Below are 26,881 nucleotides of genomic sequence, written 5' to 3' on the forward strand. Positions count from 1 at the left end.
CCATCGCTGGTATAGTGTTTCCTGCTTGAGCAGGAGCTAGAAGACCTCCAAGGTCCCTTCCAACTCTGTAATTCCGTTATTCTGCGTGAAATAAATGGCTGTGTTAAAAGGAGAGTTAATAGTTCTATTTAACATTTATTTCATGGTATTGGAAATCTAATATCTGTTATTGCAATGGATAAATATGGAAATATGACACAGAAATATGATAGAAATATTCAGTATTACAATGGTGGCGAATATGTATAGCTCAGGTGAAGGTTCATTCTCTGAGTTTGTAGGTTGGGTTTCTGAACATTTCGTTACCAGACTAGGTAACATCTTCAGTGGAGTTTAGGCTCAGAGAACAAACCTTTACGCTCAATATTCGGTATGTTTAATTTGTTCAACTATTCCCTATTTGCTTGAGCAGAGAGGTCCCAGGCACTTAAAAGTCCTCTGTGATGAATCCAATAAAGCCACCTTGACATCTGGAGAAATCTGCCTGCGCAGCCTACCACTTGATCCCCGATTGACCAACCTATTGCAGACTGCTAAAGCAGAAGACATTCAAAGGCAAAATGAAGAGGCACGGAAAGCCAACCGGCCTACTGAGTTGTTTGCTCTGTATCCCAGTATAGATGAGGTAAGCCGTATATTTTCTGGCACAACTATACTTCAACCATCTGGGTTTTCAAAGGAACTATAATACAAAGGATGGTATATGTTAGACATTAATTCCACTCAGCCCAGATGGTGTAATTAACTATGGCAATTGTCATTCAAAAACATTTGAAGAAAAAGAAGTAACAAAGATGATAAAGAGTCTGAGGACTAAATCATTAAGGGAAATAGATATGTATAGCCTAACAAAGAGAAAGACTAGGGGTGATATGATAGCAGGTTTCTAGTCTTGAGGATGTCGACCCTGAAGCTGACATATGTGTAGCCATGTTTTATTGTAGTCATTTCCTATTCTTTTTCTAGGTATTCTGTAAGGGGATCTAACGAGGCTTCAGACTTGCCACGTTCTAGCAGTAGGAAGGGGGGGGGGGGGTTGTAGAGATAAGAAGAGGTGTTATGGCTAGCTAGCATTCTTTCCCATGGGAACAGAGAATGTGCCTGCAGATGGCTGAAGGTGGATTTTGGAGTCACTGGACAGTTGGACTGTGAGCTGGTTGGAGAATGTGACTCTGGGAGGAAGTTTCAAACTTTTGCTTTTTGCTGGGTGTAATTCCGGGGTTTGGTCAGAACTGGAATTACACCAAGACCTTGCCAATTTGATACATTCCTAATAAATAGACTTTGGTTGAATATGACTGCCTTGGATTATTCATTTGGGGAACTTATTACTTGGAAGCCTGACAGAGGAGCTGTCACAGAAAAAAAGGGCATTGATGTATTCTCCATAGCACCCAAGGGTAGGGCAAGAAGCAGTGTGTGGGTTAAGAGAAATCCAACCTGGAACCGAGGAGAAATTTCATAACAGTGAAAACAATTAACAGTGGAACAGCTTTCTTACCCAGAGTTGTGGATGCTCCCTTGCTGGAGTTTTTCAACAAAAGATTGGACAAACATTTGTCCAGGATGGTATAATGTCTTTTGCTTTATAATTTCTTATAAGGGATTGGACTAGAAGACCTGTAAGGTCCCTTCCAGAGGTAGGATTCTATGATTCTATTAGTTATTTGCGACAAGTCCTAAAGGCTTGATAGAATGCTTTGAATTGCTGATTGCTGAATTGCATACCAGTACCACTGCAGCTCCTGCAGCAATGATGCAAAGTCTTTGTATCATAATTGTCCCTGCGACTGTGCAGAATGCTGCATTCTAAACAAACTTCCCTGGCTTGACTTTAATTCTGATGACTTCCTACATTTTCTGCATTAATTTTTTGCCTGATTGTAAAGTAAGAAATGAAGGGATGGCAATAGATGATGTCTGTCAAAGTACAGGAAGCTAAAATGAACCAAAACAAGTAACTGTTCTTAATGTCTTTAATAGGAGGATTCCGTACAAATACGACCAATACCTGAATGCCCAAAGGAGTATCTAGGTAATAGGATATTAGTGAAAATACAGACACTGAAGTAAGTGCTACATCATTGGTGTGAATGGAACAGCTTTAAGGGTTTGGGTCAATCAGATGACATATAGAGCAACCCACACAACAGAATGAGAGAATGAAATCTATAAAATAGAAAGCAAGAAAATGACAGGTGTAAAATAAATTTTCTCCATGTGCTAGTTTTCTTCATTCAGAAAACTTTTTTATTTAGGAAAGTACTTAAAAAACTTACCATGTGCAGTAGGCAAAACACTCGAGTTCTCTATTTCTGCTTATTCTTATCTTTATATATATATCCAACTAGTAAGAGTTATCCAGTGACGTGCAGTCAGGTCACGGCACAGGCACAGCCTCACCACTGTCATCATGAAAAGAAAAAAAAATGTAAAAGGAAAAAGGCGAGAGCTGAGGTCAGGCTGAGCTAGTTGCTGCCTCACCGTGGATGACTCTGCTTAACTGTTTTAAAAAGCCTCTAAAAAAGCGCCTTCTAATATGAGGCAGGAGAACTGCATGCCTCATCTAGTCTGACTTTAGGCGTTTTATGATCACTGGAGCAAAGTTAAGCAAGGGTTAAAAGCCTAAAAATTCCTGACGTAGGTGAGGCACGCAGTTCTCCTGCCTCATAGTAGAGGGCGTGCGTTTGGGTGGGGTTTCTTCAGAGGACCCGAGGCAAGAGCAGAGTTGAAATCCTCTCTGAAACAGCTGGAAAAGGTACATGTGGGTCGAAGGGGGGGGGAGGAATTCAAACTTCATCCTCCTGGTGCGGGGCTTTGGGCAAAGGCTGGAGGGAAGGGTTAGGGTTTGATTGCAGGCAGAGCAACATTGCCTTTTCAAACCTGTAATCAGTGAAGCTGGGCTGGATCCTTCCAGGGCTGGGGGAAAATGTGTGTGCTCCAGTATGGCTCTTTGACTGGCTTCCTGCCTCCTCCTGTGGTCTCCTCGCTGGTGCTCTTCCCTCCAATCCAACTGTGTGTGTGTGTGTATGTGTGTGTGTGTGTGTGTTTGTTTGTTTGTTTGAGAGAGAGTGTGTATGAGAGAGGGAAGGGGGTAGGAAAGATAGTCCAATCCAACTTCTGTGTGTGTGTGTGTGTGTGTGTGTGTGTGTGTGTGTTTGAGAGAGGGGGGAGGGAGGGAGAGAGGGAGGAAGGAGGGGAAGGGAGAAGAAAAAGAAAAAGAAAGAAGGAATCTTCTTTTGCAAAGGAGAAAAACAAGTGCTGTCGCTTTAAATTGGAACTGAGCATGCCTGGCTGTGGAATTCTGGGAGTTGAAGTCCACAAGTCTAAAAAAAATTGAAACCCACCACTGTGTCAGTGCCTCACCAGCCATAAACCTCACCACACGTCATTGGAGTTATTTAGCCAGGTTGTGATCTTTTAAAAATGAGTTTTTATTTTAGGTGTAGTACTTACTATGTTTAACTGAAGCTTAACATGGATTAAACACATTTAGTCTTTGTTAACATTGCTGCATATTTTTTTTAGAATGATAAATGTAAAATGCTGTCCCTGTTGTTCTACCTTATGAAAAAAGTATCAAGATGGCTGCAAAAACCTCGTATCATTATAGGTGGAGTTTCTAGATCTAGATGAAAGAGGATCAGCAAACAGCTTTGTAGCATCTTCTTCCCACAGACTAGTTAGATCTAATTTGCTCTGTTCTCAAAAGATTTGGTTTATAAAGAGAAATGGGACCATTTATTTATTTATTATTAATTGATTATTAAGCGATCATTATTTTGTTATTGGAAACAGCAAACATTCCTCTGCTCATAGAAAATGTTAGATTCCAGCCAAAACAATAGAAAAATAAAACAGCCACGGTATATACTTATATCTACGTTTTGAAATTGTTTAGTGTTGGCACTGAACTTAAGTAGATAAAGCAAGACTACGTTTTGAGTTAATTTTTTCCAGTACATGTATTATTCTAAGTGGCCATTGTCCTTGATTTCATGTCACCTGAATTACTTTATTAATAGTTAGTGCCTTATTTTCTCCTTTGCAGATTTGAAATTGAAATCGAGCCATTATTTGTAACCTTAGCTCTTTATGATATAAGAGAAAGGAAAAAGGTAAGAGCGTAGCAGCACTATTTTCATTTAAATGCAGTATTTAACATTTTGCTGAGATCTTGGGTGTTTGCTAAGCTTGGTTTCCTTTTTGCAGAAGTTTCATTGCCAAAGTAGACATCATTGTCATGTTTTGATGCAGAAAGACAGTTTGCTGGCTTTCTATGTGTGATCAGGATTGTTCTGATTTATGTTTATTATCTGATTTATTATGGTTAATATTTATTATATTTTACTGTAAAGACTATACATTGGAAGGTTATAGGTAACTTTTGGGCAACAAAAAGTTACCTATAACAAAAGGTTTGGAATTTTGTCTTCATCTACCCTGGCTGCCAAGATATTGTGCTTCCGATTCCAGGGAAATGGAACAGGATTGAAACTTCCTTGATAGCCAAGGATAATAAAATGTAGATTTATAAATTATGCTTTGATCCAAGGGAATGAAAATTCCAGTCTGAATTACTTTATTCCTCCTCATGATTTTGTTTTGAAATTATTTTGTTCTACCTCACCTGAGGTGTGGACATACAGAAACACATTTTCAACAACTGCCTGTAGTTTTGGAAAATATAATTAGCTAATGATTTATGTTATGTGTTTATTCAACACACATGTAACCTGTCAAGGCCAACCTGACTCTTAGTAGATTGCAATGCTGTATATAATACAAAATAAGCAAGGAGTGTAGCAATTTTTAGAATTTGCCTTTTAGTCATTTCTTATTTATTCATCCATTTTTGGATGGTAAAGTGTGTGGGAGATTCTATATATTCTTTTATTGGGCAGGCAATCTTGCTTATAACTGCCTAATAATCCCTTGAATGGAAAGTTAAGATTAGAAATTGTATCATAATTTTAAAAGGCATGGCCCTGCTGTTTCCTAAGCCACAACATTCATGGATTCAAGCAATTAGCTCTGCATTGTAAGGTTTGACCATGGTATATAGTGTAATCATTGCAGCTTTTGTTGTGACAATATTGTAGAATGCATGCTGTAACTGACATGGAATGCACCTTCTCTTTCATCCTATTCTTTTTTAAAGATCTCTGAAAGTTTTCATTGTGATTTGAACTCTGAACAATTTAAAGGGTTTTTGCGATCCCATACACCATGTATTGACTCCTCCACTCAGGCAAGGGCTGCTGTATTTTCGGTAACATATCCTTCATCGGATATCTATCTTGTGCTGAAGGTGAGTCACATTATTTCTATTCTTACTTTCTGACTTGAGCCAGACAGAATTGACTGTAATGGAAGCAAGCAAGACAGCCTATAACAGGGGTGTCCAAACTTGGGAACTTTAAGACTTGTGGACTTCAACTCCCAGAATTCCCCAGCCAGCATGGCTGGCTGGAGAATTCTGGGAGTTGAAGTCCACAAGTCTTAAAGTTCCCAAGTTTGGACACCCCTGGCCTATAACCAACATTGACCAGCTTAGCACCCTTTGGTGGTGATAGCCCACAGTTCTTTTTATTTCTAAGCAACGTAGCATTGATTATTCTGGATAAAACTATTATTAAAATTGTATTGTTGTTAATTAGATCCTTTAATTTTTTTGTAGATTGAAAAAGTCCTTCAGCAAGGAGAAATTGGAGATTGCGCAGAACCCTACATCTTTCTAAAAGAAAGTGAAAGTGGAAAGGTAGATACCACCGTTTTTAACTGGAACTGCAAAACTATTACCCTGATAATGGGGATGTTTATGTAGCCATCTTTCTCTATTCTTGACATTTAAAGTGTTATTTCAAGGTATAGTTTTTCTTCCCATGTCTTGAATTGTACATAATCAGAAAGTCCAAGATTGATCTTACCACGCAATTTTTATTCTACAAGTACAGCAGTCTTATAGGGTAATATGTGTCCTAGGATGTAAGCTTGCACTCTCCAATAATTGAAAAATTAGCACACAGTACAGGTAATCCTTGACTAATGACCACAATGGAGCCCAAAATTTCCATTGCTAAACAAGATAGTTGTTAAATTAATCTCATCTGATGATGTAAAATCTGGGATACCAGATTTAAATTTCGTAAATAAATCTCTGGTTTCTCATTTGATTGTTATTCTCAGTTTCTTTGCACTGATATTTTAAACATAACACCTAACTTCTGCCTACTGTTTATTGAATGAGGCTTTAGTTAACTAGATTTGTTCCTGACTCTGTTGGCTTTTGTTTTAATTCTGCAAAAAAAGTATGTTATGACTGCCGTGACAGTATGTTAGGTCATGTCTTTTCTGTTTAATCAATGTTTATGATTTTGACCAGCATATCTTTTTCTGCCTATTTTTTAGACAAAGGAAAAGATTGAAAAATTAAAACAACAAGCAGAGAACTTTTGTCAACGTTTAGGAAAGTACCGCATGCCTTTTGCTTGGATACCCATAAATTTAGCAAGTTTCTTTAGTATTCCAACACTTGAGAAAGATATAGCTGAGTTAGAAGTTTTAAATGGTAAGTTTAAATATGATTGTGTATATATCTTGTAATTCATCCTAGATACTGTAATTAACTATTTTCTACTAACTGTATAAATACATAAAATGCCATTATTTCTATTCTACTTTATAAAGAAAATGTCTACCCTCTCTTAATTATGTAATTTTATAACAGTACTAATGGAATTATGTGGACACATACTGAACAAAAATTGAAGGATATCCTTAACTAGCTAGCTAGTTAAACAAGTTTAATCAGTAGTGTTCTGGCATGGAAGCTAATCCTCATAATTGATGGACAATTGAAAAAAAAATCTTCATGGTGTTTTGTTTCTACCATAATATATTATACTCTATATTATTAAAGAGTTGGATCCAAAGATTTTCTTTAGCTGATCCAAAGATCCTTGCTCTGGAAATAATAGTTCAATTGCAGGAAGACTCCTACTACTACCTCATCCTGTTGCCTTATTAAAAGAATAATCTTTGAACATGCATTTGTGATAAGAAAAAAGGATGTGTTTATTGGCACTATGCTTTATACTGTATTAAGTCATCACAGTAGCATCTTCAACATTCTAGCATACAAACTAATTATTAATCCTGTAAGAGGTTGAGCAAATTACCAGGTTTCATCCTTTGTTTTCATTTAAAATGGCAGTATATCCTACAGGTTTGTTGCATAAATGAGATCACAGATAGTCCTCAACCTATGACCAAAACTGAGTCCAAAATTTCTTTGTTAAGTGAGACATTTGTTAAATGAATTTTGCTCCATTTTTCTTGCCACAGCTGTTAAATGATTCACTGCAGTTGATAAGTTAGTAACCCAGATGTTAGGTAAATCTGGCTTTCCCCATTGAATTTGCTTATTACAAGGTAACAAAAGACGTTCACATGACTTTGGGACATAGCAAAGGTCATAAATATGAGCCAGTTGCCAAACATTTGAATTTTGATAACATGAAAACATGGGTATGCTGCAAAGGTCATAACTGTGAAAAATGGTCATAAGTCACATTTGTCAGTGCCGTTGTAACTGAATGGTCACAGAATGAACTGTTGTAAATTGAAGATTACCTGTATTGAGATACACACACACACACACACACACACACACACACACGTATATGAATATGTATATAACCAGAGTAACCTAACAATGTATGGTAAATTAACACCTGCCATGATTCACTTAACAACTCTAGCAAGAAAAGTCATTAACACCTGCCATGATTCACTTAACAACTCTAGCAAGTAAAGTCATACATTAAGTGAGCATAACTCACTTAAGAAATGTCTCACTTAGCAACAACTATTTTGGGCTCAATTGTGACTGTAGGTCGAGGATTACCTGTAATTAATTTTCTGAAATAGTACAATGTAGTAATAGGTACGATTGCCTTTTTCATTAAGCCAAATAAAATCCAATTAAATTTTTACATTTGAAGGAAAAGGGTCTTGTGGCGATCGAAAAGCGTTGACACTGCCATGTAGAAGATATTCTGAAAGAGGCCTTGGCTCAGATGACATTCCTGGCCCAATGAACTTCAGAACCACCACTCTGACTCTCAACACTTTTTTTAAACAGGTACAGTACGCTGTTGGGAAGTTCTTCCACATGAGTAATTCCAAGGGCCACTCATTCCTTGTTGTGGTAGTATAAAGGGATTCTAAGTACTGGTCTGTCCATATTGCTACTATTGTCCTGATTTATAGACTTCTAACTTTTGTCAAAATAGATTGATAAGGTAGAACAGAGGTCCCCTGGGCTCTAGGGATCAGTTCTATGGAGAGAGGTATTTCCATTTCACGGATGGGCTTCGTTTGTTTACATGGACCGGTTGCTAGCATACCGGGCCCAGTGCTGGTCCACAGACTGGGGTTTGGGGACCCCTGTTTTAGAATGTTGGCTAATCAGAAATTGGACAAAGTTTTTTGATGAGGATGAGGATGATTTCTAACTGGCAAAAATATATGAGAGTCTATGGTTATCTCTAGATTAGTGGTCCTGCCTTTCACAGAATAAATCGATTACATGGGGAAAAAATAAGCTTTGGTTACACTGTTACAGTCAACAAGGAATACTGCACAAATATAGCACCAATGTAGTCTACAACTTACCTAACTTTCTAAAAAGTGTTATAATAAAACCTTGATGGATTAATGCTATGATGAACTGCAGAGCCAGTAGCTTTGAAAGATTATAATCTGGAAAATAAAAGGAGAAAATGATAAATTTTGGAAAGAAGGTGGACTATGTTGTGGAGAGTGGTTGGTGAATACATTCAGGAAAGGGAAGGGAGGATACAGGTTAAATAATCAGAGATGATTGCAAAAATGTGAATTACTGTGATATCATCTAAATGGTTGTCAGTACATATGAAAGTAGGAATTAGGTTACATTAGGTTGGCAGAAAGTTGCAAATGGTGATCATGTGACTGTGTGACCCTAACAATGGCAACTGGACTGCTGGAACTGCCATTATAGTTCAGCACAGTCATGTGACTTCATATATTATGATTGTGTCACCAAGTGATGGAATTCCTGGTACCAATTACCATAGGTAAGCAAGGACTATCTGTACATAAATATCTGGACTGTTGAGCAACCTAATTGGTATTTGTGGGCATCTACTCAGAAAAAAAACCTATTTAAAAACATGGTTTAAACATCCAAATGTGTAAAAAAGAATGAAATTTAATGTAAAAACGTGATTGGATTGTTCATTATAAATGTTTAAGTAAATTAGTGAAGCATAAAAAGTTGATGAAAACTTCTGAATGTGGGAAAAAATACTTTTTTAAAGCCCTGTCAAGAATAGATTTTGGAAAAAAGGATATAGAAAGAAAGGAAAGAAGTAAAAGAAAGCAGAGTAGAAGAAGTTCAGGAAGAGAAAATGTGTTCTCTATGAAAAATTATTAAAAGATAAATGTATTTTTCAATACTGTACAATAAATGGAAACCAGAAAAAAGGAAAGTGACATTGTCAATAAATTTAAGTCATACGTTATATTTTTATATGTAGTTAATTATGTAGTTAATTACAAATAAAGATGCAACTTAGTTTTCAGCAGATCATATTCAATATCTTGCTCTTTCCAGGAAGGAGACAGGCTTAGTGATGAAGACTTATTCAAGTTTTTAGCTGACTACAAAAGGTCTTCGTTGCAGAGAAGAACAAAATCTATACCAGGTATGCTTGATATTAATATTAGATACTCATACTTTATAATGGCAAAATCTCACCTACATTTGAATAACCATTTTCCCCCCAAGAAAAACAATGGCTTATTTATTAATTTTCCTCTGCTCAAATGCTTGAGGGAACTACAATTTAATATGAGCAATGTAAGAAGCCAACAAGCAAAGGTAAGGATGAGCTTTTTGCCTGGCCACAATTGGGTTGTTTCCATTAATAACATCTGGACAGGTTTCCTATAAAATATCATTCAAAATTTGCTGTAATATGACTTACCACCCCAGAACATTTTATTCTCTGGCCTTGAAAGAGCTAATTACGTTATTGGGAAAATTGAGGACACAGAACTCCAAAATGATTTGAGTCCAGTCACAAACATCTACTGAGCCTTAAGAAGATACCCAGAGATGCTTTCTTGCAAATAGTTTAAGTTTACTTATTCTGAATAATATTAGGAATTCTGTAAAGCTCAGTTTAATAGAGCTCTCTTGACACTTTTAGATAATAGATGTAATGATACCCCTCAAGATAATATGTCATTTAAATCTAGAAAGGCTGAATTGATTAAACATGATGTTTGCATGTTTTATTCACGTGATCTTGATAGAATTCAGATCACATGAAGTGTTAATATCATTTTATAATGCCTTGGTAAGACCACACTTGGAATACTGCATCCAGTTTTGATGGCCACGATGTAGAAAAGATGTGGAGACTTTAGAAAGAACGCAGAGCAGAGCAACAAAACTGACTAGGGGGACTGGAGGCTATAACATATAAAGAACGGTTGCTGGAATCGGATGTCTGGTTTAATGAAAAGAAGGACTAGGGGAGACATGATAGCAGTGTTCCAAAATCTCAGGGGTTGCTACAAAGAAGAGGGAGTCAAGCTATTCTCAAAAGGACAAGAAGCAATGGGTGAAAACTAATCAAGGAGAGAAGTAACCTAGAACTAAGAGATTTCCTGACAGATAGAACAAATAATCAGTGGAACAACTTGCCTCCAGAAGTTGTGAATGTTCCAACACTGGAGTTTTTAAGAAGAGATTGGACAGCTATTTGTCTCAAATGGTATAGAATTTCCTGCCTGAGCAGGAGGTTGGACTAGAAGACCTCTAAGGTCCCTTCCAACTCTATTATTCTATTCTGTTTATTCTGATTTTAAGTCAAGCTTAATTCCGCCCTCAATGATAATAAAAACACATACCAGGCCACTTCATATATATAAATAACTTTTATATTAAACATTTTCTGCATATGTAGTCACATAATTTTGCCTTTTAGCAAAAGAAACTTGCTGGACTATGGCATTTTTTAAATGACTGAGGTGAAGTAAATTACAGTGTTTTAAGTTTGGTTTATGTGGTTTGTATTTTTGTGTGACTCTGACTTAAGACCATAATAAACGACTTCTTTATCAGCCAAAACCAATATTAGTTCTTCATTTTCTTTCTCAGTGTAGCCAAATAGATCTTTTGGGGATGCTTATACTGTAAATAGGTGCTGAAGATGTAACCCCCTCCTTATTATCCAGCAACTAGTATTTTGATACATACTGCCTCCATCCTAGAGATAGCACTGAGTGTTCAATGACTTGTTCTTTGTGATTTTATCCAATCTCTTTTAAAGATATCCAGGTGTCTTTGTCTTATAGTAGTGAAGACATTGGGCCCTTATAATGGAGAATTCCCATGAGGAGTCTTGCCTTCCCCAAGGGGCTTCTCTTAGACCCATTTCTCTTAGAGGAAATGTGCCGTCCTATTACAGATTAACACATCCTGGCCATATTTACCCTAAGATTTTTCTGTTCTTTCCCGCTTAGATGGAAGGGATGAACCTGTTCTCATACACTTGTGCTCATATGAATTTTAATGCATGCTAAATATTCTGTGAAGGGGAAAATAACAAGCTTTTGTTCTGTCAGCTGACTTGGGATATATACTGGTACATTCTAGGCCAGTGATGGCGAACCTTTTTTGGCTCGCGTGCCACAAGTGAGGGGAGCGCAGGGGGGTCGAGTGTGGGCGTGCCGCACCCATAATACAACGCGCAACCCCCCAGTGCGCATGCGCGCAAAACGCGCGACCCCCACCCATTTTTACATGTTTTTTTTGCCCTCCCCATGCTCCAGGGGCTTTATAGGAGCCTGGGGAGGGCGAAAAGAGCCTCCCCCGACCCCCCGGAGGCCCTCCGGAGGCTTCAGGTGACTTCCGGGTTGCTCGGAGGGTCGTTTTAAGCGCTCCAAAGGCATCAGGGAAGCCTCGGACGGTCCCTGAAGCCTTCGGAACGCTTAAAACGACCCTCCGAGCAACCCAGAAGTCACTTCCGGTATGCTCGGAGGGTGGTTTTAAGCGTTCCGAAGGCTTCAGGGACGGTCCCTAAAACCTCCAGGGGGGCGGGGGAGGCTCTTTTCGCCCTCCCCAGGCTCCTATAAAGCCTCTGGAGCCTGGGGAAGGCGAAAAATAGCTTTTAAAAAGGTGAAGTCAGCTGGCCAGCGCGCGCATGCGCGCTGGCCAGCTGACAGGGCAGCGCCTCGCGTGCCCTGACAAATGGCTCCGCGTGCCACTTGTGGCACGCGTGCCATAGGTTCGCCATCACAGTTCTAGGCCATATGTGAACCAGGCTTGTTAGATTAGGAATTTTCTTATGGCTTTTGTACTTTTAATGTACCACATCACTTTTACTAATTTTCCTAAGGTTTGCTTAAATTGGAGATCTCCCCTGCATCAGAAGGCCTCAATTGTTGTCTCAGCCCAGAACTGTTACAAGTAAAGCCATTAACTGAGAATCGCAGCCGTATTTATAAAGAGATTTTGGAGTTTCCAGTACGAGAAGTCTATGTGCCCCATACTGTATATAGGTAAGATATCTTGCTGAATTAGGAGACTCAGGTGTAAATCAAAACAGATGGAAATAGTTTTGTTATCTGGATTTTCATGAATAAATAAGATTGAAAACATGTTTTGTCTGTATTTACCTTGGAAAATAGAAACAACAGCTGCTAGAGAACTATTGTAACAAGATACCGATAATTATTTTGTATTTTTTCTGCAGCTTTCCCTTCATAGGTACCTTTGACATCAATAGCTAACACTATTTTTTCCATGGTAGGAACTAGACTGTGGAACAGCTTGCCTCTGGAACTGCCTTCCCATGACAGTTTCTGTTTTACCCATTCAGAGTTCTCTAAATTAGAGTTTTTATGATGGTGTGTGTTAGATTGGGTAAAGGGAAGGCGCACTCAGGCTAAAGGCAACAACAGCTCTTTATTGTAAAAGAACAACTATGTACAATCCAGCGAAGGTTCAGTCTGACAGCAGCCCTTTTATAGGGAGCTGTCAGACCCTTCGACCAATGAGATTAAACCTCTGTTCTTCCCGGAACAGAGGACCTTGGTGGAAACCATTATGACAGTTGCTAATATCTAACAGCGTGTTTAATGGTTAGCATACATTTTACTATGTAAGACTGTTTCTAGGTTGTTAGAGCTACAGTAATTGGAGTCTCCTACACTACATGTTAAAATAAATACAGGAACAAATACGTACATAACAGGAACTGGACAAGGAAGAACGAAAGACCCTTCTAGCTTTTTATTGGTTCTCTAATTATTATGCTTCTTTTACCCTACTAATTGTGATGTTATGAGAGATTCTTCTCTGTATCTTCCAAGGTATTGAGGAAGGTAACGGAATAAAGGGAATTGTAAATGGGGGTCTGATTATTATGGAATAATATCATATTGAAGTTTAGTTAGTTCTTGTGTTTAAGCAGCAAAGATTTTTGTTTATTTTCAAACGTTCAAAAAAAGTGTGTCCCTTTTAATCAGTTCAAAATAAAAATATGATGCTTTTTCGCAGAATTGTTTCTGTCGCTTTTACTGTTTGGATTTCTAGGCTTTCAACTTACAATTTAAGCAGTATTTGTAAGTTGAAGTTCTTTAGTTCTTTTATTCAGAGCAGCAGCCAATTAGCCCATGTTGTTTCCCAGGATTTCCTATTCCTCTATTCTCCCCCAGAATTACACAGAACGATTTCTGAATATGCTTAGCCCTGATTGGATTACTCTCATTAAAATGAAAAGAAAAAAACATTCTGCACGAGTAAACTTGTACAGATTTGTAGTTTCTTAAATTCACCGATTCTACTGAATCCTGCTCTGACCAGTTAGACATTGTGGTCAAGGCTTGGTTGGAAAGCAGAAAGTACTTTTCCTGAAACAAAGATAATGGGAAATGACCAAAATGGTAAATTAGAACTCAGTCTATATTCCCCTTGCCAACTTTGGAAATGGCTCTAGTCTCAGTAGCTATGGCATGATTTGGGTCTGTGCCAAGTAGTCCCCCCTGGTCCTTCCTCTTTCTGTTTCCTGCTGAAATTCAGTGGAAAATAAAAATAAAAACCAAGATCTAGTCTGAAGGGATCTTTTTTTTAATTTATCCTAAGCCATTATTTTTTCCTAGCTAGAAAAAACATACAGGAGTCTTCGGTAGCTATATCCTTCACTACCTCATTAAATGAAAGGTAGCAGAGCAGGAAGAAATGGAAGAACCAGCAATATCAGGGTTATACTAGTATGTTTTTCTTAGTTTAGGAAATAATTCAGAAAATTCTTTAGAAATGCTCTAGAAATAGAGACTTGAATAGGCTTAAACAAACTCATTTCCTAATAAATGTGTGTGTGCGTGTATGTGTGTGTGTGTATGTATGTATGTATGTATATGTGTGTGTTTGATATATATTTATATATATTACATATAATAAAGAGAAAGTCAAGGCTTTGTTTACTGTAGTTAATGAAATATCATGAATAATTATGTTCAATATTTTATGCATCAAAAATTATCTGCAGGGTTGATGCAAGTTTAAACAGGTAAAAATTCACACAAATACCTCTCTGAAACAGGTTAAGAAATAAGCTTGGTTTTAAAAGAAGAGCAAGGACATGGGGATTTGGGGGGTTTGCTGTCCATTTTAATTGTTTTGAGGCCTATGTTGTGAGAATGACTATGGTAGATTCCTCAACAGAAATGCTTCTGAAGTGTTGTATGGTAGAGTTTATATATGTTGCTGAAAACAGTGCTGCTACTTAGAGAACCAGGATTACTGATTTGTATATGCACACTGTTTTCTAGAGAGAGCTTGTCAGGGGTGAGTTTCTGACGGTTCTAACCTCTTCAGTAGAAGAGGTTCCACAAATCTACCGAACCGGTTAGAAGAGGTTCCTCATGGAGCACCTGCCCTGCCCCCCTCGCTTGCTTCCCCCGCCCATTCTGTCGCCGCTCACGGACGGTAGTTTGTGCGGTGTGGCCGGCCTTCTAGGACCTCCCTGAACTTGCCTAGGAGGCGTGGCTGCCGGCAAAGCACAGGGGCATTCCAGGGTGTCCCCCCTCACTGGTTCTCCACCTCCCTTCCCAGCAAAGTTTTCCAAGGTGTGGTTTCAAAAGCAGCCTCCCATCCTTTGTGCCCGGCTCCCGCTGAGCTCTGGGAGGGAGGAGAAGAGCCTTTGGGGAGTGAGGAGGAGGAGGCGTGCGGGCGGGGCCATGCCAGCTGGGCAACAGGCTCTAAGAAAGCTCCTCACAGCTTTTGAAGGAAGGAGGGGCAAAGGAAAGGGAGAGTGCAGAGTCGCCTTTCAGGGACGCTGAAGTGGCAGGAAACCAGCACCACTGCCAGAATCTAAAGCTTTCGGCGATTCCAGACAGGTGAGGCGGGGAGTGGAGACACAGGCGGTTTCCTTCGCTCCCCTTGCAAGGGAGTAGTAGGTGTCATTTTTGCATTCCTGCGTCTGCTGGACTTCGCGCTCTTCTCTTCGCGCTCCTCATGACTGCAATAGATGTCCAGAAGCGGCTTTGGGGGCTAATGGGGCCTGGGCTTCTAGCCCAAGAGCCCCTGTCACTTCTGGATGTCAAATTGCAGTCGCGAGGAGCGTGCAGAGAAGGGCGCGAAGTCCAGCGGAGGCAGGAAGCTTCTCGGTGCTACCCAGTTGTTTTCGTGGCTTCCTGGAGCGCTGAGAACCTTCATACCTCTGCTGGACTTTGCGCTCTTCTCTGCGCCTCCCTGTGAGCAAGCGAGCGGGGATCAGGCTGCCTGATCTTCCATCGCTCTCTTGCTCCTTCGCCCGTCCAGACCGCTTCGGCGCCACTCTGCCTACCTCCATCCGTCTGCGCCCAGCAGCTGCAGCGACATCATCAAGATGAAGAGCAAGAGGGAAGAGCCCAGCCGGGAGAGGGCCCCGCTGCTGCTTAGGCAGGGCTCTGAGGTCCCTTCGCTTCTAAGCCACTTCATCTTGATGACGTCGCCGCAGCTGTTGCGCGAGGATGGACATAGGTAGTCAGAGTGATGCTGAGGCGATCCGGGTGGGCGAATCAGGAAGCGAGCGATGGAGGATCAGGCAGCCTTTGAATTGTTGTTCTCTCTCTAAATATTCAATTTAACTGTACCTTTCCCTGCCACTTTTGACTTAGAAGAATCACTTCCAGATGCGTTTGAGGCTTTGCACACATATTCCGCAGAATCAGTTTTAGTAACTGCTTGGATCTCTAAGAGAGCGGTTCCATTTGCCAACCTGAAGCTGCATTTATCAGGGGATCTAAGCCAATGTTTCTCAACCTTGGCAACTTGAAGATGTCCGGACTTCAGGTTGCCAAAGTTGAGAAACACTGATCTAAGCTCTCTCCCAGCTTTGAGCCACTGGAACTTAATGGGCTGTGATCCACCTACATGACAAGCAAGTTGCAGGATCTTGCCTTCATCTATTGTCACTGGTTTAAGAGTTCGATCAAATACCAGAGGCTTTTTAGGTTCTGAAATGTGATAACATTATGAAAGCAAGAGGAGGAAACTAGTTAGATTATCATTCATCTTACTTTTTTTTAAAGTACATATCAAGGTAAGAACAATATGATGCAATGAATTAATTCCATTTTCTCAGTACAATTTTTTTTATAGGAAAAAGAATTTTCTCTTTGGTATCATATGGAATTCCGATATTTAGTGAGCATGTTTTAAGATGATATCAAGCATTTTGTTATGCAATATCCACTACCTATCTTTTATGCTAAATGTAACATGAATATTGTCAAGATGAAGGTCATTTTAAATGTGGAAAAAAATAATAGATGGATGAATACTTCTAGCTGGATCATAGATGGGAGACAGTAAAATGAATGTACATTTTATTGGCATACTTTTATCTATAGATGCAGATGCTGGTGAGTCAACAAAATTGCATATATGTATGTATGTTTGTATGTAGGATTTCTGGGAGTTGAAGTCTTAAAGCTGTCGAGTTTGAACACCCCTGGGCTTTTTTTTCTAAAGGGTTAAGGGTGCAAGTGTCTTGTAACTTGACAGCTTTAGGACTTGCATGCTTTAAATGCCAGAGTTTCTGAGCCAACATTTTGGTTGCTAAGCAAGAGCGTTGTTAAGTGAGTTTCACCACATTTTGCAAGTTGGCCACGCCCACCCAGTCACATGACTGCCAAGCCACTCCCACTCAGACAGATGACTGCCAAGCCACACCTACCTGGTCACATGACCGCCAAGCCACTCCCACAAAACAGGCCACACCTACAGAAGAGGTTCTAAAAAAATTGAAACCCACCACTGGAGCTTGTGTATGCATGTATTTCAATAATATTCTCTTTCAAATGTGGAGATTATTCAAGAAACGGTCTACCTTCAAAAACAAAACTATAAGCAATGTTGCTTGGTCTCTTCAAATGGAGGAGTTGCCCTATTTTTAGCCCTGTCTGCTTCAGAGCAAGAAAGAAGGCATGTAATAAGACCAAATATTTTTGGAAAGGGATTACAAGGAATGGGGGAGAACTAATTCTATACTGCTACTTTTTATCTCTTTAAACAAATCACTTTACAATTTCATTTTTAAAGTAAGAAGACAAAGACAGTACCTCCAAAAATACATTAAATATCTATCTGCTCAAGAAATATTTCCTGGTATGCAGCCAGAACCGATTTTGTCTCTTACTCTTTTATTTGTACCTCTAGGGAAAAAAACGTTCTTTATTGAATTTAAATAAAATATGACCACTTTTTTCTATCATATTCTACTTAACATAATTCACCTCATAAGAAATAAAACATTCATATGTGACCTGTTTGTTTATTGCAGTACTTTCAGCTGATTCACCATTTCTGACATACTGTAATATATAATAAGGAAGTCATGAGAATTATGGTGTGTTGGTAACTGTGTGAGAACCTGTATACCTAACTGTATTAGAAAATGTTTCCCATTTATCAAGTATAGTTTTATAGTATTATTATTATCATGGCCACCGTCCTACAATAAATAAATCCTAGTTTAAGAATAGTCTATCTTTAGGTCCCTGGTGTTTTAAGATTTTTTTGTAAAATGAGAGATGAGGTGGGTGAAATTTCAATGCAAAGTGAGTGGATCCATCTTATGTTAGAGGGCCCTTCTAAGATCTTTTGTTTTCTCTTGATTTGGTGGAACTGAACTTTAATATCCTGCTCGTGAGGATAAGCGTCAAATTTTTTGGTGTAAAAAAAATGGATCTGGTTTCAATCAGATGACTACCTTATTAAAATATTTCAATGCAAATGTCAAAGAATATCCTCTATCACTTGCATACCTACACTCTAAAGTATTTTATGATTTTTTTTTTCTTTCTGGAAAGGAAATTAATTTTTAAAATAAAATTGCTTCATAATTTCATTCTTTTCCCCCTCAATTACCAGATAAGTTACATGCTTTGAACTTTAGTTTCTTTAGCATCAGTAGCATTCACAGGACAAGGTTTTGTCAAAATTGTCAAGAAGGTAGATACAATGTCCCAGTCTTATCCTTGTATGTATGTATGCATGCATGTATGTATGTATGTATATCTCTTGCATTCAAAAGAGAATGAGATTTGCGTTGTGATGCTCTGTCCATCATCTTGTCAATTGTGTGTCCCTCCACAAAATACCTTTTTTCTACATCTTTTTTTTTTGCCTTTGATAGTTTTGTTTCTAAAATAATCTGGAGACGGACATATACTTTCACTTGCTTGATAATCCAGGAACAAACCAAAATTCATTACAAAGTTTTTTTTCATCCTTGTACTTGGAGACAAATGTTTATTTTGGCTTTCTAAAAGGGATAATGTAAAAGAAAATGGTGCATTTCTTTGTCTTAAAAAAAGTGAAATCCACTTTCAGGATTTTTGTACATTAGTATTTCTCTGGGGGGAAAAAGTATTGCTGATGAGTAAAAGGAAAGTGAAACTATTATAAACTTAATTAAAATGATCATCATCATCATCCTTCTCCCCCCCTCCCAGAAATCTTCTTTATGTGTATCCACAGCGGTTGAATTTTGCAAACCGCTTGGCGTCAGGACGAAATATTACCATTAAAATTCAATATATGTCTGGAGAAAATCCTTCCTGTGCAATGCCGGTAAGAAAGTCCTTTGTTCCTTTCTCTGTTCAGTTTATGCAGAATTATTCAGATCTGTTTTTCATACAAATTTCTCATACATTGGCTCTTCTCTGCAACAAATGCTTCCAATTATTTTTGGATAAAACCAAACTTTTCCAGATTGTTGGCACTCTTTCCACTTAGGAGACTTTTTTTCAGCCTGGCAAGCATCAGCAAGGCCCTGGAGATTTCTCTCTTGGCTGCATGGTGCAATTCTGGAAGCAGACACTTTATTTCCAGAGGCCAAATTGCATTCTGGTGTCCAGAATTGTAATTGTGCACAATGGGTGATAGGTGTATGGGGAGCAGACCCAAGCATTGCGGGGTCCTGAGGGGGGGGAATATGTGGGGGAAATGTTGCAGCGGCCACAACTTCAAAACAGGGTTGTATGTAGCTATTGGAGAGCTTATCGTAACTTTGAATGGCCATTAAGTGACTGATCATATGTCAAGGACTACCTGTACGATCAAAGAATAAAAATTAGCTATGCTCTGATAATTTATTTGCTAAAGCATTATTTTAATCAATTTTGGTTATAATTTCCATTTAACAGCTAGCTATAGAGTAAAATGCTCAGTTTCACTTCATTGGAACTTGGTTTTACATACACATAAATAAACATACATCCCAGGAACTATTCACATTTATTTTACAACCAGGTTGACCAGCTTTTTATCACTAACAGTTGAGATTTTGTGGCCAACTTTCAGTTGTATAATCCCAGAGGATATCTGGGGACTGCAAAACATGGGTTGATGAAACATTGTTGTGCCATCAGCCATTCAGTCATGTCCAACCCTCGACCACTTTATGGATCAGCATTCTCCGTGCCCCCCTGTCTCCTTAAGATGTACCATGGTCACCTCAGTATCATCTTTTATAGTATCCAGTAAACGGCTGCTAGACACTATAAAAGATATATAAAACATAAAAGATGTATATAAAAATAGGACACTTGATGAAGCAGAGGCAATACATACCTATTCCTTTCTAAGAAGATAGATATTGACTGTTTTACAATCTGCTAATTTAAAATACTGTGTTTTCATATCACCAGTTAAAGAAATGACAACATAACAAATATATTTTATGATTTTATATTTTAAATAATGGTTGCATGACTTCAACATTATCAGAAATAAAAACAATATTGCCAATTTAAAATAATTGGTATATTCTGCCCCCTCCCCTCCCCAAATATCTATGGATCATGGTAACTTTTTACTTTGCTTCATTTAATGACTTATATTTTGCTGTCTAGGTCATATTTGGAAAATCTACAGGTCCAGAGTTCATACAGGAGATTTACACTCCTGTAACATATCATAACAAGTAAGATCATTATTATTATCCTCTGTATCCTTAGGTCCAAATATACAGTATTGGCATAACAATGAACAGTTATAAATTCTGGGCGAAAAAAAAGAGCTAAACCATTTTCATTAAAGGTGTTTATATTCAGTAATTAAAACAATTGCTATGCATTTATTGTCTTGAAACAACAACAACAACAAAAACCCTGAACAAGGAATTTTAAAAAATAAAACATGTGAAAAGTTAAGACACAGTGTTTCATATTAAGAGTAGCATTATAATTTGTACAGTATCATCAGGAATTGACCATGCTTCCTTTTTGTCTCCCATATAAGTATGAATTTCCTTAAGCACGGTTTTACTTAACATTGGATGTAATTATGTCAATTGTCGATAGGGCCAGAATTGTCAATTTTGGATTTTAAAATGTAGGAATAATTTCCATGTTAATATCGTCATTAATTCAATAGTCAATTACTATTAAACCTGGCAGGACAAAATTTGCTTTCCCATTATTGCAACATAAACCTATGCTGGTTTTGATCTACACCAGGGGTGTCAAACTCAAGGCCACGGGGCCAACCTGGAAATATCAAAGGACTGGCCCGCAGTGCCTTTGCTGGCCAAAATGGGCCACAGGGAGGCCGCATGAACGCACCCACAGCCCATTTTCAGCCTACCCTGCCTCCTGCAGAACTCTGCCAGCCAAAAATGGACCCTGTGAGGCCCCCGTGCAGCGCATTTTTGGCTGGCAGAGTGCTGCTGGGGGCTGGGGAAGCCAAAAACAGGCCACGTGGGAGCCTCCCGGGGCCTCCGTGTGGCCTGTTTTTGGCCAGCAGAGTGCTGTTGGAAGACTGGATTGGATTGGATTACAATTATGTGGCCTCAAGTAAGTGCCTGATCTAGATAGAAAACAAGCAACATCTTATGTTAATTAATACTACAGTTTAATGCCAGATTTTACATACTGTAAATCCATTTAATCTACAATCAACTATCTATAATTGACAGCCAATACTATTTACTATCCTGGAAATTTACCTCTGCTGTTAGATCTTGTATTATCATGTTATTTATGCTATTGTATTTTTATTAGTAGTTGAATAATAAAAATACAATAGTATGAATAGCTTTTCTGCCTGGAAAAGCAATTTACGATTAAACAATGGGGTATACATTTAGAAATAAAAAGTTTAGTGGAGTATGAAGAATAAGTAATAAATGTTTGCCAGTAATATCTGGTAGAAAAGATAGGTAAATGGTTATAATAAAAAACTTTGGAAAGAAAGAAGGGGAAAAATGCATCTTGAGCCTGTGTCAAATGCCCACCATGGCCACGCCCACCCCAGCTACACCCACCAAGACCACACCCACCCTTGGCCACATACCATACACCCACCAGCCCTACGAGGTCAAACACAACCCTGATGTAGCCCTCAATGAAATCGAACTTGACACCCCTGCTTTACACTGATCAAAGGAATCACATATTGGTAAACAACATATTGGTAAACAATTTTATATTTTGCATATATAAATATGAATTTCATTTTCTTCTGGACTTGTAGCAGCAATTCCTTGGTCTTTTCTTCAAGATCTATAAATTCTATTACACTTCCTATTCCTTTTCATTATTTATGATCTCTGTGACAGATTCATACTATCACAAATCTTATCATATGCTATACACTAAAACTAATGAATAGGTAAAGAAACTTACACTTCTTTAAAGAAGGCTGTATGTTTGCTACTTACATATCAATACAAGTATAGCGATACAGATATAGATATTTTTTTGTTTTAAAAAATACAGGTGCCCTGATTTTTATGAAGAAGTGAAAATTAAACTACCAGCTAAACTGACAGAAAAACACCATCTGTTGTTCACATTTTACCACATCAGCTGTCAGTCAAAACAAGGAGCTTCTGTAGAAACTATCCTGGGTTATTCAGTAAGTCAGTTTTGGTTCCTTGGAAAAATAAATTTTTCATTGTTTCTGGCAACTGAAAATACTGTAAAATTTCATTTGAGTTTAGCTTGATTCCTGGTGAGTTCATGGACACATGCATGTAATTTTTCTTAGCAACAGTTTAAAAATTATTTTCTTGGCAAATGTACAAAAACAATTTGCCATTGCCTTTTTTCTAATCTCGCTACTCCCTGGGGTTTTATGGTGTCGCCCTCCAGGTGGCCCAATCCTGCTTGACTTTTAGAACCAGACATAAACCTGGTGAAGTACTGTCACATGCTGAAGCCCTTCTGTCCACTATACAGAAGCAAAATGTCAAAGAAACATGCGTGAAACATAAATTGTATTAGTACTACTCAATGTGCAAATTATTTGTAAATGTCAACAGAAGCAAGCAATGGTTTGTCACTTGTGTTGCATATTTATTGCACAAATCTGTAATCTCTTATCTATTTGTCAAAGTAAAACTTGACACATTTTGCAGGCATCTGTTTAACATTTATGGGTCTATATTGCACACTTTTCATAAGTGTCAGTGAAGTAACCTTTTGCACAAAAAACAACACTGAGCTTTGTATCACCTTAAGGACTAACAAATGTATTATTGCAAATGCTTTAGTGGTTCATAGTTCACTTCATCAAATACCTATAAGGGGTTTCTTGTATATTGTATGTCTTCTAAGCATTGCATGTATTGCATAAGTACATCCATAGCAAAATATTGCATATGGTGTTTCATGGATGTTTCACATCACAGCAATATCTATATGTAATATCATGTTTTGTGTGTCAGTCAAGGTTTTATGCAGGGATTTTAATTTAAATTCTGTTTGAAGTTATTTATTTTACCACAGATCATCTATATATCTCATAATTTGCACCATATATAACATCCATGGGATGTATATCATATACATTTATTATATGCATGATAATACATCTCTGCCACTTAGGCTAGGATTGGACTAGATGAGGGAAAGTGAAAATTCTGGTACAAAAGCATATAACTGGCCATGGGATCTTCTCCATACATTATGCTGGATTTTTGAAAAGCTTGATTTGGGGTGCGACAGGGTATTCAGAAAATCGGTTTTATAGAGGGGCAGTTTGGTGGCAGAAATGCAAGTAATTGTATTTGAATGCCAGTAATGAAACTGATAGACCTTAAAGGTCTTTGCAAGAACGAATGTGGCAAGAAAAGATTTCAGTTGATTTCTAATCCATTTTCTTGGAATGTGATTAAGCCTTATCAATCGTTCATGCAGTAATGATATAACTCTCTTTCTCTCATCATCTGTTTCAGTGGCTGCCAATTCTGTTAACTGATCGGCTCCAAACAGGACATTATTGCCTGCCTGTTGCTTTGGATAAACTGCCTGCCAACTATTCAATGCACTCAGCAGAGGTAATGAGGAAAAGCACCAAGAATCATTTTGCCCAAGGAAAAGGACACAGTTAACATTTTTTCTCTTAATATTATAACATTTGCCTTCCTTAAATGGCAGAACATATATAGAGATGTGCAATTTAAAGACACAAAGATATATTGTAGAATAGTGGTTCTCAATGATTTTTGTCTTATAATCTGTGCATATTGAGAACTTTTTAAATGGGTTATAGCTATCAGTATTTACTATATTAGAAATTATAATGGAGAATTTTGAAAATATGTATGTATTTGTTTTTGATACAACCACCATCCTGGGGGGGGGGGGCAAGACTACATATTTTGAGAACCACTGTCTCATAATATTTAAATAACATAGAATTATTGGAATAGAATCTGATTCTGTAATGTGAAATGTGAAGAGTTTTATTTACAGCCACTGTAAATTCCAGTAATGAACTGGGTATTTATTTTGAATAAAATACATAAAAACATTTAGTGGTAATTCTCCATTTGGGTCATTTGATTACATGTTAGATGTTTTTGAATTATTAATTTGTTCCTTTAGGCTGATGCACTAACCTCAGATCATTATAGTAAGGAAGAATGATGGAAATTGTCTTATTTTGCGAGAAAAAATATTTTGAAAGGGTGTCATATTAGGAAAGAGGCCATAACTGTATGAATGTAATAGCCTGGAAGTGTTCTGAGTTGAAGTGGCACCTATTAAAATGTTAACTATAAATATTTTGTGTTCAGTGCAAAAAGACTCAACACCAAGTAAACATAAATGTAAATTCATTGCCTTTTGTATTGTCATCACATATGTTTTGACCACCAATTTTGTCTTCTATATAGAAAGTTCCTCCACAGTCTCCTCCTATTAAATGGGTGGAAGGACACAAGGGAGTGTTTAACGTGGCAGTGCAAGGTATATCATCAGTTCATACCCAGGTAAGAAATTGGGGGAGGCAGGAGGAGTTTCCATTCATGCAAAAATTAATCTGTTTTCTTTTTAGAATTCATTCTTTAACTTCAATTACTTATCTTTAAAACTTCAAATTTCACAAAAGTGGGGTTATCAAATATAGAAAGCCTGAGTAGATTAACCATTGTCTTTCTAGTTAAACCGCAAAAAAGTTGAGCCTGGAAAGATAATACATCTTGTATAAATGTGTAATTTCATGATTCTTTTAGGTTAGGTTGTAATCACACTGCATTTCAAATTGAGCAATCAGAGCAACCTTCTAGGTTACTGCGGTTTCATAGCTTTTAATTAAATTCATGTATAAAAAAAGGTAGAAGCAAATATCCAGTATGCCTGGTACCTAAGTGGCCTAAACAGTCAGCAAATATTTATGCCTCTCTTTGGCAGCTGCTTCATAGGTTTAAAATAATTTATTTCAATGACTAAATGACTGGGGTAATATTAGTTATGCCAGAGTTATGTCAAAGGTGGTCCAGGTGTAATTGAAAAACTAAAACATTTTTTTCTAATTTTGTTCAACTTGAAGATGATTTTTTTTCCCCTCATGGGCATTTTTTTCCTCCGAAACATTCCTTTCTGTATCTCTTTTAATCTTGCTTAAGAAAAATACCGATATTCACAGAGTTTAATAGCATTCATTGATATGCTGTATATATGTATATATGAAAATAAGCTTGCAAGTTGATTTGGAGAGCCAGAGTTTTTGCAAGAGAAAAAAAAGTAATATTGGCCTTCAAATAGTGACATTATTTCATGTTTCAAAAGAAAGCATCTAAGATTATAGTTCTTTTCAAAAAATTACACAAGTTTAGTTTAGTTAGTTTAGTTTATTTAATTTATAGACCGCCCCCTCTCCCCGTAGGGACTCGGGGCAGTGTACAGACCATTCATAATCAAAACAATAAAAATGACATAAGACATAAAACATGAAACATAAACAACTCACACACACGGTCTGTTATAAAATCCCAAAACCAATTTAAATATTAAGAACAATTTTAAAACCCGTTAAAACCCCAATATAAAATTTAAAAAGCCATCCAGGAAGGTTTGAATAGATGTTAAATGCAGTTAAAGTTTAGTGAGATGGATCATAATAGTTTTGGCTTTTTAAAATATTGTTAATTAAAAGACATTAAACTTTAGACTAGCTACCTCAAGATTGGGAAGACTTTAAAACTTGGTTTCTGCTAGACCTGGATTGGTTCTGAAGATTTAAACTGTTTAACTATGAATTTAACTGAAAAAAATACATGTTTCCTTTTTTCTACTAAGGTAAATATGTGACAGGAGCAATTCAAGCTCTATAATAAGTATTACGCATCATTCATACTTTTGGGGGGGTTGCATTTATAGGACAATCACCTGGAGAAATTCTTCATCCTGTGTCATGCGCTTGAATGCCCAGTTACTTTCCCCATCCGAGTGTTGAATGAGAAAATCGCAGAAGGCAGTCTGGAACATGAGCTGAAACTCAGCATTATTTGCTTGAATTCTTCGCGCCTTGAGCCTCTGGTGCACTTTTTACACTTGGTGTTGGATAAACTGTTCCAGTTATCTGTCCAGCCCATGCTTATAGCTGGCCAGACAGGTATGAAACATTGCTGTTGAATACAGAACTCATAAATCTTATGTTATTGGGAATGTTTTAAAAATTACTAAAGCGTGTTCTTCTTTAGATCAAGCAAGATATATATAGATTTTCACGGGTGTAGGTATGCTGGTTTTGTTGTATTCGGGTCTTTTCCCGTGTAAGGTTGAGATTGTCTTTGCAACGTTTTGGCAGGATCTCACCTGCCATCTTCAAGCTTGGGCTTAAAGCTTTTAAATCTGAAATTGAAACTTTATTTTAAAAAATTCCTGGATTGATAGATCCTCTCTGTCACACCAGAGATAATTTCGCTTTGTTTTATGCAGATTTCATGAATAAAGTCACTGCTTTGAGGACAGATTCAGACTGAGTAGACTGATCAGTGGATCTACCTTACGTCTGACTGAATCTGAATTTAATGAATGAGTT

At 37.7% G+C, this 26,881-nt stretch overlaps 1 protein-coding gene across 3 annotated transcripts in view; it reads left to right on the forward strand.

The window, feature by feature from the left end:
* Positions 1–26,881, forward strand: part of DOCK8 (dedicator of cytokinesis 8) — a 94,141-nt gene that overhangs the window by 21,555 nt on the left and 45,705 nt on the right. For all 3 annotated transcript variants that reach the window (XM_081940981.1, XM_081940982.1, XM_081940983.1), the window contains 15 exons: positions 413–625; positions 1,984–2,069; positions 4,052–4,118; positions 5,162–5,311; positions 5,681–5,761; positions 6,412–6,571; positions 8,007–8,146; positions 9,662–9,752; positions 12,456–12,618; positions 19,063–19,180; positions 20,464–20,534; positions 22,330–22,468; positions 23,790–23,891; positions 24,732–24,827; positions 26,218–26,452. In XM_081940981.1, coding sequence (XP_081797107.1) covers positions 413–625; positions 1,984–2,069; positions 4,052–4,118; positions 5,162–5,311; positions 5,681–5,761; positions 6,412–6,571; positions 8,007–8,146; positions 9,662–9,752; positions 12,456–12,618; positions 19,063–19,180; positions 20,464–20,534; positions 22,330–22,468; positions 23,790–23,891; positions 24,732–24,827; positions 26,218–26,452 — 1,912 coding nt within the window. The remainder of the gene's footprint in view (positions 1–412; positions 626–1,983; positions 2,070–4,051; positions 4,119–5,161; positions 5,312–5,680; positions 5,762–6,411; positions 6,572–8,006; positions 8,147–9,661; positions 9,753–12,455; positions 12,619–19,062; positions 19,181–20,463; positions 20,535–22,329; positions 22,469–23,789; positions 23,892–24,731; positions 24,828–26,217; positions 26,453–26,881) is intronic.

The sequence above is a fragment of the Natrix helvetica genome (assembly GCF_964273705.1).
Source record: "Natrix helvetica genome assembly, chromosome: 2".
Taxonomy (NCBI): domain Eukaryota; kingdom Metazoa; phylum Chordata; class Lepidosauria; order Squamata; family Natricidae; genus Natrix; species Natrix helvetica.